This window comes from Tachypleus tridentatus, chromosome 1 (assembly GCF_004210375.1).
Source record: "Tachypleus tridentatus isolate NWPU-2018 chromosome 1, ASM421037v1, whole genome shotgun sequence".
NCBI lineage: Eukaryota > Metazoa > Arthropoda > Merostomata > Xiphosura > Limulidae > Tachypleus > Tachypleus tridentatus.
In genome coordinates, this window is record NC_134825.1 from 171,584,526 (window position 1) to 171,605,925 (window position 21,400).

The window sequence follows — 21,400 nt, forward strand, 5'->3', positions numbered from 1 at the left end:
TTATATTAACTTTGGGCTAAAACTCATCACCAACAATATACTTCAATGTCTGTAATTCTTAGCTATTACACCTTATGTTAAATCCAGAGAGAAAAACACTCTCAGAAATTTGTCAGTCTCAACCTCATTTCAAAGCCTGGAACTAAAAGAAAGCATAATGACACACTTTATCTGAAACAGAGTCAGGAAATTAAAAGGAAGAAAGTTGACAAAACAGGAGAAACCATGTACTCTTGCATAGCCAGGAGTGAAAAGTTTCTTGTATGGTAACCTAGTGGCAACACTCGGCATTAGCAACCTAAGCAAATGTACTTAAACCCCTAAACAATTTGAAGGACTACAATTCACAGTTTTTATCATCTCTATATTCTTCTGAGCTTTGTCTGCTTTGGTGTTGTTCTCATTTAGAAAAAAAAATTATTTTAATGAATGTGATCTGAAAAAACATCACTCAATAACATATAAATAACGTATACATTTTTAAAACTCACAACAGCGAGACACTTCTCAGTCAGATACAGGTGCAATATACATGTTCTGATTTCTTGCTGAGTACAATACATGCACTGTCTACAGCGAGACACTTCTCAGTCAGATACAGGTCCAATGTACATGTTCTGATTTCTTGCTGAGTACAATACATGCACTGTCTACAGCGAGACACTTCTCAGTCAGATACAGGTCCAATGTACATGTTCTGATTTCTTGCTGAGTACAATACATGCACTGTCTACATGATTTGAAAAATATACCAGGACTTAGATGCAAATGTGAGAGAGTAGAAACTGCCTTTTAATGTATGTATTAACACGTGTTGTGTTGGTATGTTTTTTGGTTTATAAAAATAATACAATCAGTTGTTTTTTTTAGCACGCAAAGAATACTTACCCTAAAGTTCTCCATAGTGACAGCTAATGAGGTTAGTACTTCTGCATCAATTTGTTCATCTTCCAGATCAATCAGATCCATCTTCTCTCTGATCTGCTGAAGAGCTGCTTCAGAACACAACGCAGCCAGATCAGATCCTACAAATCCATGAGTTTCAGCAGCAATCTGGAGAAAATTGTTTCATAAAAGATAAACGAAAGGCTATGAAATGTTAAACGTTAAGTCACAAAACACAGAGTACATTATAGAAACCATATATGCGAAACACAATGTGAAATTTTAGTCAATATAGCATAATTCATTGTTTACAAATTCCAAATTAATAACTCAAGGTCAGAATACTGTTTCTGTTTCAATCAGTTTCTAGTTTTATTAACCCTTTTGCTATGGGCTCCCCTTTAAGCACTTTTCTTCACATTCAAGATTTTATTGAACAACTTCACTATCAATATATGTGAATTAAATAACCATTATATATTATGATTCAAAGTTTTATGCAAGATTAAAATTATTTTTCTTATTTCAAAAGAAATAAGATAAAATTCAATTTTTTGTTGGTACATGACACACAAGCTACATAAAATATCAAACTTCACACTTGTTATCTTGACACAGATAATGAAAGTCCTGAAGATGTACATCTGGACAGTTAAAGTAAATTAACTTGCCCTACTGACATGCAGGTTTTAAAGTCCTCTAGCAGAATGGAGTAGAAACAAAAACTTAATTTTTTCAACCCCCAATAGGTGTCATGACCATCTTCTATACTTTTACTTGAACTTTATAACACACACAAAGTTACTAAATATGTTTATAAACATTGGAAAGAGCTCACTTTATGCTAGAAGCCATTAACAGTTATTGAAAAATTGGAGAATAATTGTTATTATTTAGTCCATGTACATGTCTGTAGTACTTACTGTTGTCTAGTTGATCTCTGAAAACACACAAATGTGTCATAGTTAGCAATATATTAAATTATATATTTAAGTCTCATTTTTATTCTTTAGATTATTATGAATTATTTGTGTTTCAAGATCCATAATTGAGAAGTTTAGACAGTTTCTCAATATACATTATACTTTGTGTCAGTTCTCAAGGCTTAACATCTCTCACTAGAGGAAGATAACTTTACCAAAGACATATACAGTAAAGATACTGTAATTACCTACAGATGGCACTGTTGATGAATAATAAAAGGTAAAAGACAGGAACAGAAAATAATGTATTAACAGTTAACTATACATGAAAACAAAAACACCTGAGATTATGAACATAGCCAAAAAACGATATTTCAAGATAATCTGTGAAAAGTTTAAACATGTTATTGCAACATATGTTGATGATAATATCTACAGCTAGGATATAAAATATAAACATTTTTAAAAAAACCTTTTGATACTCATTTAAGATGCTTTAAAGGTTATGCAAATAAATATTAAAGCACGAGATAAAGAACAGTATTTTTATACTTAAAATGAAAATTGCAGCCTTGCCCATGAACTGTTAAGTTTTACGCCAATACCTACAATAATTAAATAACGTATTTTTGCTAGAGATAGTTAACAATAATAACATACAAAATACGTATAATTTTTAACACAATCTTGCCAGTTTTAAAAGACACATTAAAAAATCTTAGAGTTAAAGCATGTATAGTTACACAAGTGAAATCCATATACAGTCCTCTAAATCTTGCAGATGCCAGAAATGAAAGTGTTAAGAGAAAGACAGGGTGAACCTTTCAGTAATTTTATGAGCAACCTTCGTCAGAGCAGCCACATTCTTTTCAAAAATGTTTTACTCTAGCTTTTTAAGGGAAATTCCACATTTCCAGGCCCAAAATCATATAAGTACATATCAATTGTTCCTAATTAATTTTACCACTTGAGCTTGTAATAAATGCCCTAATGGATACTTAATTCAAACTACAATACTACAGAAAAAGCTCTTCAAACAGGTGCATTTCAATTTGATAGATAAAACTAAAATATTGCATATTTATTTAAAATGTTTGATGTAATCCATCAAATACAATAAATTATATAATTATCACTAGATAAAGCAGCATAATGAGGTTCACTGTGATCATATTTAAATACACTAATAAGTGGGACAGAAGCAACAGGACTTATACCCAGGATTTGACATAGAAAATTAGGGAATGTGGTTATTTGTTGACTTTTCCAACTTTGAAGGATAACTTAAGTTTCCTTGAGATTCGTTTTTTTTTTAATTTCTCAAGTTTTTCTCAAGTAATTTCTCTTTTGCCAAGTTTATGACTAGCCTGCTTTCCACAAGGCGCTTCAAACCTGATTGTCACAATCTAACAGACATAAGCCAGAACTTTAGATTAATAAAATTCACGATTTTATTAATCCAACAACAAATATGGTTGAGTTTATTACAAGAAAAGTCTGTTCTGACATATGTTTCAAAATTAATTTTTAACATGACAACACATAATGATAAAAACCTGAAACTTTACTATAAGTAAAAATTATTAATATTTTCAAACAGTATAAACAATCTGAACTAACCTTTTCTAAGTCAACATCATCTCCTAGTTTCATGTTTTTTGTATGAATACGAAGAATTTCTAATCTTCCTGTTGAATCAGGTATTCCAATATCAACTTCACGATCAAATCGTCCTGTAACATAAGATTGTCAATATTTTTTTATTTAAAGCAAGTAAAAGCAAAAAAGCTCTCCTTTATTAAAATACAACACAAAATATTTTTACATAGTCTCACATGTGAAAAAGAAATAAACCAAAAACAGCAAACTTAAATTCTGTCTCAACATCAAATAGGTAAATGCATAAAAGTCCATTTTAAATTTGTTTGTTTTTAATTAAGTGCAAAGATACTCAAGGGATATCTGTGTTAGCTGTCCCTAATTTATCAGTGTAACACTAGAGGGAAGGCAGCTAGTCATCACTACCCCTGCTAATTCTTGGGCGAGTATTTTACCAACAAATAGTGGGATTGACCATCACATTGTAACATTTCAACAGCTGAAAGGGCAAGCATGTTTGGTGTGATGGGGATTTGAACCCGCAACCCTCAGATTACGAGTCAAACACCTTAACCACTTGGCCATGCCGGGCAGTATTCTAAAAAGTATCAGAATACACTGGCAATCTAAAAGTTAAATACACATGTACAGTAACTGTAGTTTTGGATTAGTTCAAGGAAACTATAAAGTGTAACAAGAATCGGAAAACCTTTTTCTCGGTTAGGAGGTAGAACAAAAACAAAATGCATGTAAAAATGTGTAATAAAACCGAACATCTGCACATTTATAAAATAAAACTTTATATTGAATTAATGTAAAATGCACTCATCATTCATAATCAGAAAATGTAATATTTATGCTCAAAAGATATAGTAACTAATACTGAAAACCTAATAATTAAATACTCTCCAGAAAGCACTAAAAAGAGCTATGAAAATATTATCTGTATAAAGCGTTTCTTGTTAAGCCAGGATTAGCAGAAGCTCATGTTTTCAGATTGTTTGTTTGTTTGTTTGTGAATTTTGCACAAAGCTACACGAGGGCTATCTGCACTAACCATCCCTAATTAAGCAGTGTATGACTAGAGGGAAGGCAGTTAGTCATCACCACCCACTACCAACTCCCAAGCTACTCTTTAACCAATGAATTGTAGGATTGACCATCACACTGTAATGCATCAACAGCTGAAAGGGTGAGTATATCTGGTGCAATAGGGATTTCAGCTCGCAACCCTCGGATTAGAGTCAAATGCCTTAACCACCTGGCCATGCCGAGCCATGTCCATTTCAAGATATTTAAGTCTGTTACATTTCTAAACATGGAATAAAACAATACAAGGGTGTTTTTTTCACTGAAAAATTATATTTACATTAAATCTACATTTTGGGAAGCATTTTGAAAGGCAAAGTAAGAAATGTTTCTTATAAACAAAATTTTATCCATAAAAATATTCAGTTTGGGGATACACCATTTCCATACTTAATTTTATTAACAGGTTTCATATGTACAAGGTTTTAAATTTTACTTTAAATCTTTTAAGAGACTATACAAAATTAGAATTGTACTACAGTATTTCAAAATGATAACACATCATATATCCATTAAAAACACCTTGAGAGTATTGCTCCCTAAAATATGTTTTCAGTTCACTGTCTTAAAAACAAAATAACTGTTTATTAAATACTGGATACTACTAACAAATGCCATTTTTATCTTAGTATAAAAACAAAAATGAAGTTTTTATTGTCTCTTTTATTGGTAAAATTAACAGATAAAGAACTATTTCAAAACCCTTCATTCCAAAAATCATAAAATGGATTACCTGAGATAATCCTACATACACTAAATGTAACCAAAACAAGTGAATGTCCAAACTATCTTTGTTCAATGTTTGATACCAGGTCTTTCTACCAGACAATACTGCAGTTTATATTTTAAAAAATCAAATTATGAAAAAATTGTTTCTGAAAACTAAGTTAGGAATTTAAACAGGAAATTATCTTTCAAACTTAATACCCGTGTTTAGTATAAAATATTCAGTTAAAATACATTACATATGTATATACATTATTACTATTTACAAATAAGTTCTTTTAGTTATTTTTCTTAAAATGTAAACAATACATGAAGAAGTATGACAAACAATTATATCTTCTATGTATGAACTGCATACTTGTTTGCTGCTTGCCACAGGTTGCTAAGTCTATCAGATCTCACACATGGAGGATGTGAAACAAAATATTTTCAGGATTTTTTTATATACATTTGAAATAACTAAAACCATAAATTACTACATCAGTACCATAGAATTCCAATATAATTTAACAAACTTAGTAACTATGGTGTATTTGGTTAAAAAAACATAAATTAAAAACTCAAAATCTTGAACATCACAATTTTTCAAAATGCCTCTCAAGGAACATTCTGAGCTTTTGATTGGTTATTCACATGACCTCACCAGAAGTATGTATACATAAGGAAGTGTTTCTAAAAATGGAAAGAGTGGGCAGGCCACCATGTGTTTTGGAACATGACCAATATTCAATATCAAAAATTAAGGAGATCTTATTTTACTTCTGTCTTCTCAATATTGGTAATTTGTGTTCCTAATTTGTACAAACCTATGGACTTTGTATTTGTACATCACAAACATAATTTGAACTACATTCAACATACACAAAAATTGATATTGAAGTGTCCTTTTAATATTTATTTTTAAATTAAGAAATTAACTGATATATAATACTAAAATATGAATTACAATCTATAATTCGATTCAAATCTTATAGGCATAAATTCATAAAATAGTAGTTCAAAATATTTTGAATGCAAGTCAACAAATGCAATGACCTGACCTTTGACCCATCACAATAGGGGTAATTTAGGTCTTTAGTAACTTTCCATTAAGATATATATTGTGCTTTTAACTTAACTACGAGTTTAAGCACACACATTAAAACTACAACAAACCAAAACGTCGAAGGGCAGCATCGATGCTATTGGGTCGATTGGTAGCTGCCATTACGATGACATGAGAACGTTGTTTCAAACCATCCATAAGAGTGAGCAACTGTGAAACAATACGCCTCTCTACTTCACCATGAGTCTGCAAAACAGATTTTAGTGACATTTGAAAATAAGGAATCTGATAAATGTTAAACATATTAATCTCTCTAAACTTTTAAAACATTTTTTTCAAATTATGAGAATAAGTTATGAAGTTCCTATTTTTTTTTAATGTTTATAAACAAAATGTTAATAAACAGAACTATTTAAAACATGTTATTAGATGTTTCAAATTAAACTTGATAAACTGATATTTAAAAAATTACACTGAATCAAATTTACAAGTCAATTGAAGTAATAACTAATGGATCTGTTTCTTATCTTCTCCTTACCTTTTCTCGTTTTGGTGCTATTGCATCAAGCTCATCAATGAAGATAATAGAAGGAGAATTTTTTTCAGCTTCCTCAAAAGCTTTTCTAAGGTTGCTCTCCGACTCACCAGCTAACTTACTCATGATTTCTGGTCCTATAAGATTAACATTCTGTTTGTTTAATATACTTAACAATTAAATTCATGAACACTGAAATACATGCACTTAAATATTATTTGTGCTTTTGATTAAGTTCATATTGTTAGAAAAAGAAATAACCCACTAGCTCCAACTGCTCTACTACAGACCCCAATGAGGAATCTATAATGTACCCAAGTTGTTACACTAACCATCCAACCATTATTTAACTTTTTAAAGTACCTTTTCGTTAAAAACGAAAAATCCAAAAAGAGTACCATGTGTTTAAGGGTTCTAGATCATGATACAACCAAACTATAAGTAATAACAAAGATTTTGTCAAAACAATGTCACTATAATTTCTTATTACAAATAATAATTAATTATTTATAATCAGTAAAAATGAAAAACAAGCCAAGAATAATTTGTTACCATTAATAAGGAAAAAAAAGGCCCCTGTTTCATTTGCAACTGCACGAGCAATCAAGGTCTTTCCTGTTCCTGGTGGACCGTACAGTAATATTCCTCTTGGAGGCTTGAGAAAAAATTTTTTTCTCAAAATAAAAAACTTGCACATATTTACACGGATATAAAAATATGAGGTTCATTAAAGATCCTTCTAAAATAATTTGCTCCTTGCTATTCTAGAAAATATACAAAAATTTTAAGTTTTTACAAGTGAAACCAAATTATAAAAGAACTGAGTTTCAAGTAAAGGAATGACAACTGTCCAAGTTTTTTTGTACAAAAAGTTTGGTCATATTACTATAGAGATATACCGATAGAGCTCATCAAATCTACTATAAAACAATAACTTCAAAGGTAAGCTTGTGCTACAAACTACAGATCTCAGTTCTTAGGGAAAAATTCACTGATGATTGATAACAGAACATCATCAGTTTTGGTAAACCCTTTCGCAATGGGTCAGGGGTCAAAGGTCATATCTCATTTGTTAACCTTTTACTGAACTACTATTTTATGAAATTATGTCAATAAGTTTGGAGTCAAATTGTATATTATAATTCAAACTTTAATATCATATATAAGACAATTTCTTATTAAAAGTAAATATTAAAAAAATATACCCAAGTACAGATTTTAGTGTGTCATGTGGTAGGTACGTTGAATGCAGCACTGTTTCACACAAATATGGAACTCAAATTACCAATATTAACAAGCTAGATTATAAAATAACAATATCATATGTTTTTACTTTGCTGTTCATCTGTTTCCATTTTTGGAAAGAGTTCCTCATATGCATTTACTTTAATATATGACAAGTGAATAACCAATCAAAAGCTTAGAATGTTCCCTAGTGGTTTTCTCAGTCATTTTAAACTGTAAACCACATTTTTTCAAACCAAGATTTTGAGAAAAGTAGGTTGTGTCTTTCGTCTGCAAAAAGTTTCATATTTTTTTAAACCTAAATGCATCTCAGTTACTAAGTTTAATAAATTATAGTGGAATTCTATAGTATCACTATAGTTATTTTTTGTGATATTTTTTGGTTATTCAAGTGCGTACGTGCGTGTATGAAACCTAAAAAAAAATTTTGTTTCACATCCTCCATGTGTGAAATTTTAAAAGGTCCAGCAACCAATGTCCAGCAGCAACCAAGTAAAAAGGTTACAGCTAGAAGAGATAATTATTTGCTTTACTTTTTTATTTAATGTTGTATATCTTAAGAAAAATAAGATTACTAATTTATTTCTAAATAATAATAATCTATATGCATGTATACAATGTATAATAACTGAAATAATAACTGTATATTGCAAAATACTAGCCCATTAAAATACAGCCAAGACAGGGAAGACTAAAAGTCAGTATTATATTACTAAATACATGAGTATGCATGCACTTCACCAATGTAAATTGGAAGGTCAATATAATAAAATCATAAATGAAGTGTAAAGAGACTTAAGCTACTGAGACTAAACATTTGTATTTGTGTTACAATACGTAGTCATTCCAGCACAAAAAAAGCAAAATTTATATTTATTTCCTAATTTTTTTATGATGGTTGTGAGGTTGGTCAATTAACAGACCCTACAGGGTCAGGATATAGAAAATAACAAAATATAAAGTATTAATAAAAACAAATGTTTGAAATTTAGGAGAATTTAGAAATTATGCAAATAACATTTGGGACAAAGAATAGTGTTTTTAAATCAAAACATGAAATCACTTTGCACTCAGACTAATAACGAAACAGACTCAATATTTTCACAAACAAATCTTTTATAAAAATATTTCATTATAAAATTTGATGTTTTGTATACAAAATATTTGTAATATTTGCTAAAAGTGTACTAGATTTTGTGAAGATACACATGTTGTATCAAAAGTTATAGTAAAAATATTTAACATGTACAAATGTGTAGATGAACTCGTGTATATTATAACGAGCCTGTTGTGAAAGGGTTAATGGCTTACTGTTATCTTGTGATTGTAAACAAGGCAAATTTCTGGACTTATTGCACTGTCTCTATGTTACTTTATCAACTGCTACATTAAAAATTTAAATGTTAGGACCACAAGTACAGAGTGTAAGCCTAAAGTCTATGTATTTAAGTACAAGAAATTTTACATAAGTTTTTCAGTAATGGTTAGCCTATTCTGTTAAAAATATATTTTTTTTAAATTACAAAACTGTTGAGAACCACTACTTAAATTTTAACCCTATATGCAACAAATGAATTCACACAAAAAGAGAAAGCATATCTTGTAGTAAAATACAAACACTGATTGGCACAATGTTACATCCCTTTGTGTATTTAATTGTATGAGAAATTTAAAATGTTATTACAGTTATACATTACTTATTCCTGCAGTCTCTACTCGACATAGTATCAATCTGATAAATATGGCTAATTTATACCGTATCACATGATCAACAACTCGCACATCTGTAACACAACACCACATTCACTGCAACTGTATATACTCACAAACCACAGAAAGAAAACTTTAATGTACTATACAGTACTTGACAAGTTGCCAAGCATTATCAAGCTGTCCGAAGTTGGGTGGCACAGTCATTAATGATAAACATAGCTGCATGCACTAGACCCTGTCCTCCACTCTAGGCTCTGAATGGCTGCATGTGTTCTAATTTTCTCAGGGAAAAGATGTATACTTTGCAAGGTCATCTAGGCCCAAGAAATGTTGCAAATGAGGATATATGAAGCCCCATTCCTGAGAAATTGAGCAAAGCAGTTTTAAAACCATCACAATCCCTTCGTAAGAAAGTAAAATTTTTGAATCCTCTAAAAAAGGGGATAAAATAATTTGAAAAAGCACATGAAATATAGGATAAAAATCTGTATTCTGGAATTTAAGTACCACTAGCCCCTAAGTTAGGAGGTTAGGGTAAATAAAGATTTTGGATTTATACTTTGATGGCACAAAAATTAATAAATGATACAAGGATTTGTGTCTGCAAGACAAAGACTGGATATATGACAAATAAACAGATGAAAAAAAATCTGGTATTTATGTGAGAAAAAGAAATATATACTGTGCTAACCACTTTCTAGCCATGTTGGCCGGGCCATGACTGTTCAGATAGATAGAGTACTGAATTAGAAAAATCAATGCAATGATTTCTTTTGCAAATCAAAGGAGTCCTTCAATTTTGTGGTACATTATTCTATATAGTTTTTTTATTTATAGTAAAACAATAATTGTATGTTACCAACCATTTTAGTCTACTCTTACCAACAAACAGTGGGATTGACTGTCACATTATAATGCTCCCACAACTGAAAGGGTGAGAATGTTTAGTGGGATACAGGTTCAAACTAGTGAGTCGAGCTACAAATGTCAAAGAGAATTAGACATCTGTTAAAAGACAGCATATAGAGTACTTTGCACAGGTCAAACAAACATAGTGATATCTCAGTATAGCAAGAAAAGGTTGAAAACTGATATAAGACCACTGATCATGTAACTCAAAGAGTGACCATTTGTTTTAATATTCCCTTTAAAACTAAGAAATTAAAACTTAAATAATATAAAAATTTGAATTATAAATTGTGTTTTGATTCAATGTTTATCGACATACACTGATAAGAAAGTACTTTAATTAAACACTGAATGTAATTCTGCACAAAGATTGAGATATATGCACTTTTATCCTTCTATGTGCACACAGTTAGCCAAACCATAAAAGTACTTGTAAATCAGGTTTTTTCCAATATGATTTGTGATAAAATAAACCTGAATAAATACAGAATATTAAGAACTAAATATGAATATTGACAGTTCTCTTACATTTAAATGAAAAAGTAAAAGTTAACAAACTGATATGAATTTCTGTTGTCATAAATTATAAAATGTAAAAAAAAAAAAAACATTTACACTTGGAACTACTGCTCAACAACAGTATATTAATAATAAATCACAAAAAATTGTTTTATTAAAACAAATACATAATAATGACAATATTTTAAATACCAGCTAAACAATTATAACAACTCCATACTTTAACTCCAATAGCTCTGAATAAACTTGGGTGTCGGAGAGGCAGTTCCACCATTTCTTTTATTTGTGCTAGCTGTTTTCGGCAACCTCCAATATCGTCATAACCAACAGCATTTAAAGTCTCTTCTTCTTCCTGTGGTTCGATAACCAATAAAAGTACAAGTTAGTACAAACAATTTCACAATATTTTATGTTTTCGTTTTGTCAGACATTAGAACAAAAGATAACGAATGGTCCCTCTTATCATTGTGCTTATGTCCACTTCAGAGTTTGTTGATGAAAACAGAAAGGAAACAAGTTACTCAATAGAATTACTTACTGGAAATAAAACATGGTGACTCATAGTAAAAACTCAATGTGTACCAATTCAGTGATTTTGTTTGGTTTGAATTCTGCACAAAGCTACAAAAGGACTATCTGTGCTAGCAATCCCTAATTTGGCAGAGGAATGTGTTTTTCTTATAGCAAAGCCACATCAAGCTATCTACCGAGTCCACCAAGGGGAGTTGAACCCCTCATTTTAGCATTGTAACTCTGTAGACTTACTGCTGTACCAGAGGGGGACTAGCAGAGGAAAGAGAGCTAGTCATCACCACCAACATTTGGGCTACTCTTTCACTAATAAATAGTTGGATTCACTTTCACACAATAATCTTCACACAACTGAAAGGATGACCATGTTTAGTTGAATATAGGTTCAAACCTGCAATTCAAGCACCCTAACCACCTGGCCATGCTATACCCTTCTATATTTTTTACACAAAATATAGAATATCGTAATTTTTAATTTTCTCACTGAGCACTTACTAACCATAGTAAATTTAAAAAATGTTTTGGCTTCTTTATTTTTCCCAATCCTCCTCGAGCACCATATTTTGAAAACAATGTTGTACTCAAGTCAGAATTCTGCATGGTAACTTCACAGTGTTGTGCTCAAGTCAGAATTCTGCATGGTAACTTCACAATGTTGTACTCAAGTCAGAATTCTGCATGGTAACTTCACAATGTTGTGCTCAAATCAGAATTCTGCATGGTAACTTCACAATGTTGTGCTCAAGTCAGAATTCTGCATGGTAACTTCACAATGTTGTGCTCAAGTCAGAATTCTGCATGGTAATTTCACAATGTTGTACTCAAGTCAGAATTCTGCATGGTAACTTCACAATGTTGTACTCAAGTCAGAATTCTGCATGGTAACTTCACAATGTTGTGCTCAAGTCAGAATTCTGCATGGTAACTTCACAATGTTGTGCTCAAATCAGAATTCTGCATGGTAACTTCACAATGTTGTGCTCAAATCAGAATTCTGCATGGTAACTTCACAATGTTGTGCTCAAATCAGAATTCTGCATGGTAACTTCACAATGTTGTGCTCAAATCAGAATTCTGCATGGTAACTTCACAATGTTGTGCTCAAATCAGAATTCTGCATGGTAACTTCACAATGTTGTACTCATGTCAGAATTCTGCATGGTAACTTCACAATGTTGTACTAAAGTCAGAATTCTGCATGGTAACTTCACAATGTTGTACTAAAGTCAGAATTCTGCATGGTAACTTCACAATGCTGTGCTCAAATCAGAATTCTGCATGGTAACTTCACAATGTTGTACTCAAGTCAGAATTCTGCATGGTAACTTCACAATGTTGTACTCAAGTCAGAATTCTGCATGGTAACTTCACAATGTTGTACTCAAGTCAGAATTCTGCATGGTAACTTCACAATGTTGTACTCAAGTCAGAATTCTGCATGGTAACTTCACAATGTTGTACTCAAGTCAGAATTCTGCATGGTAACTTCACAATGTTGTACTCAAGTCAGAATTCTGCATGGTAACTTCCATAAAATAGAACAAAGCATTCCCATCCTCAACACAACAGAAAGCACTGTGGGCAGGTAGCTTTGAATCGAAACAAAATTCAGGCAAAAAAATTCCAGTTTTAATGAAAACTACGAGACAGCAAAGACAATGTAATGAGAAGAAAGAAGGTAATTTCAGTTTCAAAAAAGTATTATGAGGCCATTGTGTCTATTAATAAAGTTAAAAACTGCTCTTGAATAAAACCTACATTAACAGATACATTGCAAAAAAAATAATAATTTCTATAGTTCTATACTCAATAAGCCTACCATCACAGTTCTTGGGAGTCCACGTTTGAATGTTTGGAATAGTACAAAATAATGCACCATATAAAACATCAAACCAGCATCCTAAATACAGCAGGAATCAAAGACAATTTTTAGTTTCAAATTATTGTATATCCATAATATATGCTAACAAAGAAATAAAAGTAAGATTTTCCCTTCACACTATAACTTTCAGCACATTTTTGAGTTCACAGGTTTTTCTATGTAATTTGATACCTCTTCCTATGTAATCTGGTTTCTAGGAATCATTGTATATTATACTCTTAATTTATAAAATTGAAGGTTCAAGCTATGCCAAATCAATTTTGGAAAAAGCTTGTGCACTTGTTAGACCTTATATATCTTCCCATACCATTAATAAGACATTCACACACGTAGTGATTTAGTGTGCATTAAAAATCAGGTTTTGATAACCTGTTGTGGGTGCAGCATAAATATTATGTAACTTCATGCTCAACAACAAATATCAGACACAAATGGTTATTTAGTGTAGGCAATATTAAATCACTTATTTTGTAAGTTAATATTTCATGATTGTTTAGTTTTCTTCATAAAAAGAGATAAAAGCAGTTATTATAAAAGCAATAGTTATTATAAGTTTGGTTACATAACTCAATAAGAATCATATGTTGTGTTTATATAGTTCTTTGAGGTCAAGGCTATTGAATGTTGTGTGCACTACATCAATGTAGATGTTTCTAGTGATGGACATACAAACAGCAGCAAGCAGGAAAAAAAAAAGCAGAGGGCAGTCAAGCCACAGGAAGGGGAAGTTCTGTCAGAGAAAAGTTAAACACAAAGTTAATTCTCATGGGGGTGAAAGCCTAATGGTTGATGTGTTAGAGTGAGATTAACAATTTTGTGAAAGGTAAGAAGAATAAGTTCTCTCATCAAAAGGTGTTCTAAGGTAACTGAACCAACCTGAGTGGGCTTTGACAAAAGGCAGATAATTCTTAAAAATAGGAAAAAAGAGCAGACAGTTCTTTTTGAAGTGTAACTGCAGTATCCAGATGACAACATGCATGAATTCTATGCTCAGATAGTCTGGTGAGGTCGATCAAAAGTTTGGACAATAGACAATCAAACTCTTGACAAAATTAGGCTGAAACTATCCACAAAGGAATGTGAATAAAAGCCATTATAAGGAAGCAGAAGAAACATGGAATCTCTGTAGACCCCTAACAGAAATAAAGAAACAGACATCTAAAATCTAATAATGGAAAAAGGCTACCCAGATCATTATCCACTCAAACAGAATAATATCTACAAGAGGAGCTGTGAGCAAAATCTGAAGAAAGAGGCTGACGACCTGTTTAATGTTCACTTCCCAGAAGATAAATGTTGATAAAAAATCCATGCTTGGTTAACTACACCTGTGGCCTGTGAGACAACACCATATGTAGGCATGCTTCCCAAAGTGGTAACATTAGCTTCAAAATGCAACTGGTATAAGCTAAGGTAATTCATGATGATAACAACCCCACTTAAAATAAAAATGTATCTCTAAACAGCTGGTATGCATGTTAACACTTTTACTGATAAGCAGAGAACAACGTTTCAACTTTCCTAGGTCATCTTCAGGTCAAAACATTGTTTTGTACTTATCAATAAAAGTGATAATGTCCATACTAGCCATTCTGAGATACGTTTTTAAGCTGAGATAAAGTATGTCAAATTTCAAATTCCAGAAAACTGGAAGTTTAACAAATGAAGATCACTTTGAGTATACTAAGTCCAGGTGTAAAGACAAAATAACATCCAAGTACAAGAGCTGCCAAATGAGAAATGATAGTTCAGTGGAGGTGCACAGAGAGAATCACGTGAGAATACTAAGCTCCTAGGGGTAGAGAGGTGACGTACAATGATCTACATGAAACACATGTTGGAATAATTTGATTCTAATAAGGGGGAACAGAAAGCTTGTGGCATGTATAAATAAAACGTTTGTATATATACAGAACAGCAATGACCAATAATAGTTGATCTTGTGAATGGAGAAAACTGCAGTATTGGAATCCCCACTGTGAGCCTGAAACACAAAACACTTTGATATCAATGTATCTCTTGATAAAATAACATCTCTAAGTTTTAGTAATGCTCTTTTCAGAATAATTGTCTTCAAATATTTGTTCTGGAAATCATCAGTAAACATGAAGTTACAAACGTTTGAGAACATAAAAAAACTGTATCAACAAAATCAATACCAGTAAGTTACAAATGCTATTAACTATGTGTTTATCTTGTAGTTTGTATACAAGTGTGTATATTTTTCATTTACAATCAAACATTACAGTACTCTCACACAAGTAAAGATCAACAGACACATAAACAAAATGATTATCCATGTGTGGTACAACATACATGTTAAATGTAAAATCTACCTAGTATAAGCTTCGGTGTCAATATAAGCAACTGATAAAATTGTATTTCCTATTACAGAAAATCACTGTATTATAACTCTGGGTTCAAGGTTTAACATATTTTAAACTACTATTTGAATTTAATATTAAAATACACTGTGGGCTTTGTCTTAAAACATTATGCACTGTTATCAAAATATTAAATAAAATTTCCATTTATCTATACATTAATCAAATTCTTGACTTTTAACTGGATAAATAAGATGGCCATGTCCTTTGACCTTTGGTAACAGAAAAAACTCCTAAAAGATAAACTACTTAATTGTGTTTGATGTTCATTAATCACGTAACAATCAAGCTAGAAATGAGGCTTAGTTTGAAAGAAAGAGCTAATATGACATCACAGCATCATTCATGCACAGATCACTACAATACATAGTTTCAGTTATCACATGACATCACATCATCATTCATGCACAAATCACTACAATACATAGTTTCAGTCATCAGTATCTTCAATAATGAAATCTTTTCAATAATCTACTTTGTTACATAACTTATGTTCAACTAAGAAGCTTTTTGTTACCTCTCTTTTGATTGGTTCACCTTCACAGTGAATAACAGTGTCAGGAGCAACAATACAGTATGGACTAGGATCGGTTTCTACAACTTTGAACTCTACGGCACGCATTCCACCTCTGACTCCAAACAGGTCTCCTTTATGAATAGGTCGGTAAGCCTCCAAAAAGTAGGGTTTCAAGTACACTTCAAAAATACTCCTAAAAATATCAATTAAGAGTAGAAAATACACAAAACCAACATCTTTTGACACAATGAAAAGGTAAAATCTTTACCATTAGTTACAGCCAACTAATTACAATAACACAGTTACCATCATCCGGGCTATTACCTACAAATAAAAAAAAACACTATTGGTAATGAGACCTGGCTGATGATTGTTGAACTGTAACAAAGCTACTCTACATGATACAAAATATCATTTATAAAACAACTCATACCACGCTCTAAAACAAATTAAATGTCCTCTAATAAATACTGTAGCAAAATATTTAACATGCCTCTGTTATATCATATACTATTAGATTTGGACTAATGGAAAAATGAATTCATTTAATAATATAAATGGCTTTGAATTTAGTAAATATCTTTAATTGAAAATGTGATTAAATAATACAACTGTCTATAAAATTTCAATACTTTTTCTTGGACAAAGGTCATTGACTAATTTATCAAACTGGCTACAAATGTTGTACATTTCTTGAATAGAAAATAAAACTGACTAAATAATAGAACTATCTATGAATTTTGTACCTCTTTGTTTTTTTTGACAGGAAAATGAAACTGACTAACTAATAGAACTGGCAATATAGTTTGGGAACATTTTTAACAATGAAGATAAACTACAATAATTATAATAAAAACTGAAAATGTTTATGAAATCTCAGGATTTCGTTCCTATTACATTAAACCATGTGATCCTTGTGTTACAGATAAGACATTAACAGTGAAAACATAGAAAAGATCACACTGACAGAATCTTTTGTCTATATAATTAATCAACACACACTGATAACTTTGAATCAACTTTCTAATCTATCTTTCAGGGTAAAAACTTTCAAATAGAAAAATTATGATAACACATGAATGGTCTCAGAACTCAATCACGATGAACGTAGAGGTTGGTAGTATATTGTAGTTTGGCTTACCCTGTCAAACCTTCTACAGTGTCATCAATAGGGAGAACGTGTATTCGTTTTCCATACTTGACATCTGGACAAGCTTGAACACTAAGTAACAAACAGATTGTTTCACACCCATTTAATATAACTGAAACTGTCACACACATATCAGTTAATATAGCAGTAAAAAGTAAGCCTTAAAACCTTTTCTAAATATACATCTCCTAAATGTATGTAAAAACTACACGTCAGCATAACTGAAATACATTTTAAACTATGTCTATTTCTGTCAGAATTTGTAGTCAAAAATGATATACTAATTTAATAATTATTTTCAAAGCAACCCAATAACGATGATGTCTATTTCTATCAGAATCTGTAGACAGAAATTATACTGACACAAACTATTTGTTAAAATGTTAATACTTTCAATGTAAAACTATACACCCACCTTTAGCTTCAATACAGTTACAGATGTGTTTTACATTCATATAAAAATTATTTAACTTAAATATGTACTCATATGAGGCTAAATACCCTTAACAACTGCCATTAGCTATGAACAAACTTCACATAATCTAACTGTGAGTCACCTTGGTGTCAAACGTTTCAAGCTCAAATGTTCAATCTCCCGAGGTTGTGACATGCAGGGGGGATATACTAATGAACGTACATTTCATTCAGTGATACCAGGGTTTCTGTTTTTGCTCACTGTACGACTGAAAGAACAAAAGAAGATGCTGGCATTTCAGAACCCAGTCAGACTAATGAAATATGCAAGATAAAGAATGGAAAATTCCCATCATCAGCCAGCAATGACTAATTTCATAAACAAAATGTCAGGAAATAACTACATGTATAAAACAAGTCAGAGAGTGTAGTCCAACAAAAGTAAGTCATATACAACTCAGAAACAAACAAACCATAAATGTACTGTACCAAAGAAAACATAAGAATTCAGCATTCTATGATGGGGAAATAAATATCATATATTCACACTTAATTCCTATAAGCTGTGATGTGCAGATACCAAGCTGCATGAACTAAAAACAACTGAACTGTAATCAGAGTAAATTGAAAAGTTGTGAACAAATTGAATAATGGTGGAGACCTGAATGAAAAGACCATCTTTGATACTAGAACCTGAAGAAACCAAGAACCTGCAGTTGAAGGAATACCAGGTATCCATCAACAGTTGTAACCTCACTGTAACTGACCTCCTCTCTAGAAAAATAACAATACTGTTGTTATCGGTCAACCCGATTTATATTCAGCTACTAGAGTCAAAGAATATCTAAAGGTAAAGAACAAGCAAATGTGCAAGGTATCTCTACAAAAGTGAACCTCACCAACAGAAAAGTCAATGCAAGACCTCCATACAGAAGGAACAGAAGTGAACCTCACCAACAGAGAAGTCAATACAAGACCTCCATACAGAAGGAACAGAAGTGAATCTCACCAACAGAGAAGTCAATACAAGACCTCCATACAGAAGGAACAGAAGTGAATCTCACCAACAGAGAAGTCAATACAAGACCTCCATACAGAAGGAACAGAAGTTAATCTCACCAACAGAGAAGTCAATACAAGACCTCCATACAGAAGGGACAGAAGTGAATCTCACCAACAGAGAAGTCAATACAAGACCTCCATTCATCTGCAAATTGAAGTGGGGACCACTGAAAAGCTGCCAAGAATTGTTGGTGGGAAGAAACATCTCAGAGAAAGAGTGAAGATCAAACAAATATAAGAAAATGCAACTGGTTTAATGGGATTACACAAACCATCCTGGAATCCCATATATCCAAAAACCATGATTTGTTTTGTTCTATGGAAGCATTCAAACAGACAGTCGAGAGTACAAGGTCTATCAATCTCAGGAAAGCCTGATAACCTCACAAACCCAAGTGACTAATTTGATAAAAGAAACAGGTGGTGTTTGATCCAAACTGGACCAATGAGAAGCTGGCTCAATGAAAAGGCATCAGAAATATTGAATCCAAGTTGTCCCCAGAATAACAACAAACAATAATTCAAGAAACCCTAAGAGAAAATAACCTCAGATCAAATGTATGTCTCAATTCCTGACCAAATAAAACACAGACATCCTCAACTAAGAGTACCTCCACCCTACCCATCCCAATCTTAGAGAGACACTAGATAACAAAGGATAAAAGGGACAGTCGGATTAGCTGCTGTGCTGACAATGGTGATGTTGGAATTCATACCCAAATATCACATCAAATTTTTTTAATGAAAATTATAATTATGCAGAAACCCACAAAGTGATGACAAAATCTCAATCAATAACAGAACAAAATGCAACACTTTGTTAGAGAAAACTATGAACAATGCTTTGTTGAGAAAATGTGATTACATTCAATAAGTGAGGTGCTTATATATAGTACCAGGACAGAGGGTACTGACACGTGTGGAGATATTTGTAAATTAGATATTGCCGAGGGCATCCGAGTGAAATACAAAGGCTGGAGCAGATGAAACCAATGCTTAGATAGGCAAAGTCAACGTCGAGGAACAGCTATAATGTCAGCAGATGGTAAGTATGTTTAGAAATAAAAAATTATATTATAATGTGCATGCTTTACAATATGCAACAGCTATCATTTGTATTAATGACCAATAAAGTTTACACACATACAACATCCAAACTATCATTTCTTGTAATTTTCATTACTATGTAGTCTTTTTAATTGTACTAACCTAACGATATCTCCTAATCTGACACGCAGGTTATTTCTAATACAACGATTCATACGAATCTTTTCATTTGAACAGGTATCATCTGACAGTACAATACAGACTGTTTCTCTTCTCTTCTTCCCTTTCAAAAGAACAGTGTCTCCTCGAAACAGTTGAAGCTCATCCATTTTTGCCTAGAAAAGACAGGAACAAGAATAACTGTCCAGAAAATAAACACATTATCTATGTTTCCTTTGTGATTGAATCTCCTTAAGCCCGTTAGCAATCAACAACCACTTTTTCATACCTAACAAATTATTTCCAGGTTATTACAGTACTGTGAAAAGAACTAAACCCTTAAAAAAATTTTGAACCAAAGGCAAAAGGTGTCCTGCACAAAGCCTGAGTACCTCAACACAAGTTGTTTTTTTTATCAGTGAATGTTATACTAATAATTCTTACAAGAATATTCTTAGGTTTGAATGTATCATTGTAAACAATTGTACAGCCAAATGTTAGACTTATGCAACTTTTAATAAGCTGCACTTTAACTATATTCTCACAACTTCAATATTAAATGATATTTTAACTTCAATATCCAATTACAAAATAAAGCAAGTTTTCTACTTTTGACAACCTCAAGAATTACCTGACAGTAATCTTTATCAAATGTTAAATCAATAGTGAATGGATATTCATATGTTAGTTATAAGGGACAAAACGTTTTACTTTCAATATTGTACCCAATGCTTCATAACTAATAATTTTAAAAAGGTAAAAAAACAATACGAATGATATACAAAAAACAATACGGATGATATACAAAAAACAATACGGATGATATACAAAAAACAATACGGATGATATACAAAAAACAATACGGATGATATACAAAAACAATACGGATGATATACAAAAAACAATACGGATGATATACAAAAAACAATACGGACGATATACAAAAACAATACGAATGATATACAAAAAACAATACGAATGATATACAAAAAACAATACGAATGATATACAAAAAACAATACGAATGATATACAAAAAACAATACGGATGATATACAAAAAACAAT

The 21,400-nt window shown here is 31.6% G+C and overlaps 1 protein-coding gene across 4 annotated transcripts in view; it reads right to left on the reverse strand.

Annotated features, from left to right (window-relative positions):
* Positions 1-21,400, reverse strand: part of LOC143230294 (transitional endoplasmic reticulum ATPase) — a 32,405-nt gene that overhangs the window by 9,149 nt on the left and 1,856 nt on the right. For all 4 annotated transcript variants that reach the window (XR_013016380.1, XM_076463561.1, XM_076463563.1 and 1 more), the window contains 9 exons: positions 20,338-20,510; positions 17,644-17,724; positions 16,503-16,695; positions 11,409-11,540; positions 7,355-7,457; positions 6,806-6,939; positions 6,378-6,513; positions 3,429-3,541; positions 889-1,053 (listed from right to left, as the gene is read on the reverse strand). Coding sequence is in view for 3 of the 4 variants with exons in the window: in XM_076463561.1 (XP_076319676.1) it covers positions 889-1,053; positions 3,429-3,541; positions 6,378-6,513; positions 6,806-6,939; positions 7,355-7,457; positions 11,409-11,540; positions 16,503-16,695; positions 17,644-17,724; positions 20,338-20,510 (1,230 nt within the window). In the remaining variant the exon portion in view is untranslated. The remainder of the gene's footprint in view (positions 1-888; positions 1,054-3,428; positions 3,542-6,377; positions 6,514-6,805; positions 6,940-7,354; positions 7,458-11,408; positions 11,541-16,502; positions 16,696-17,643; positions 17,725-20,337; positions 20,511-21,400) is intronic.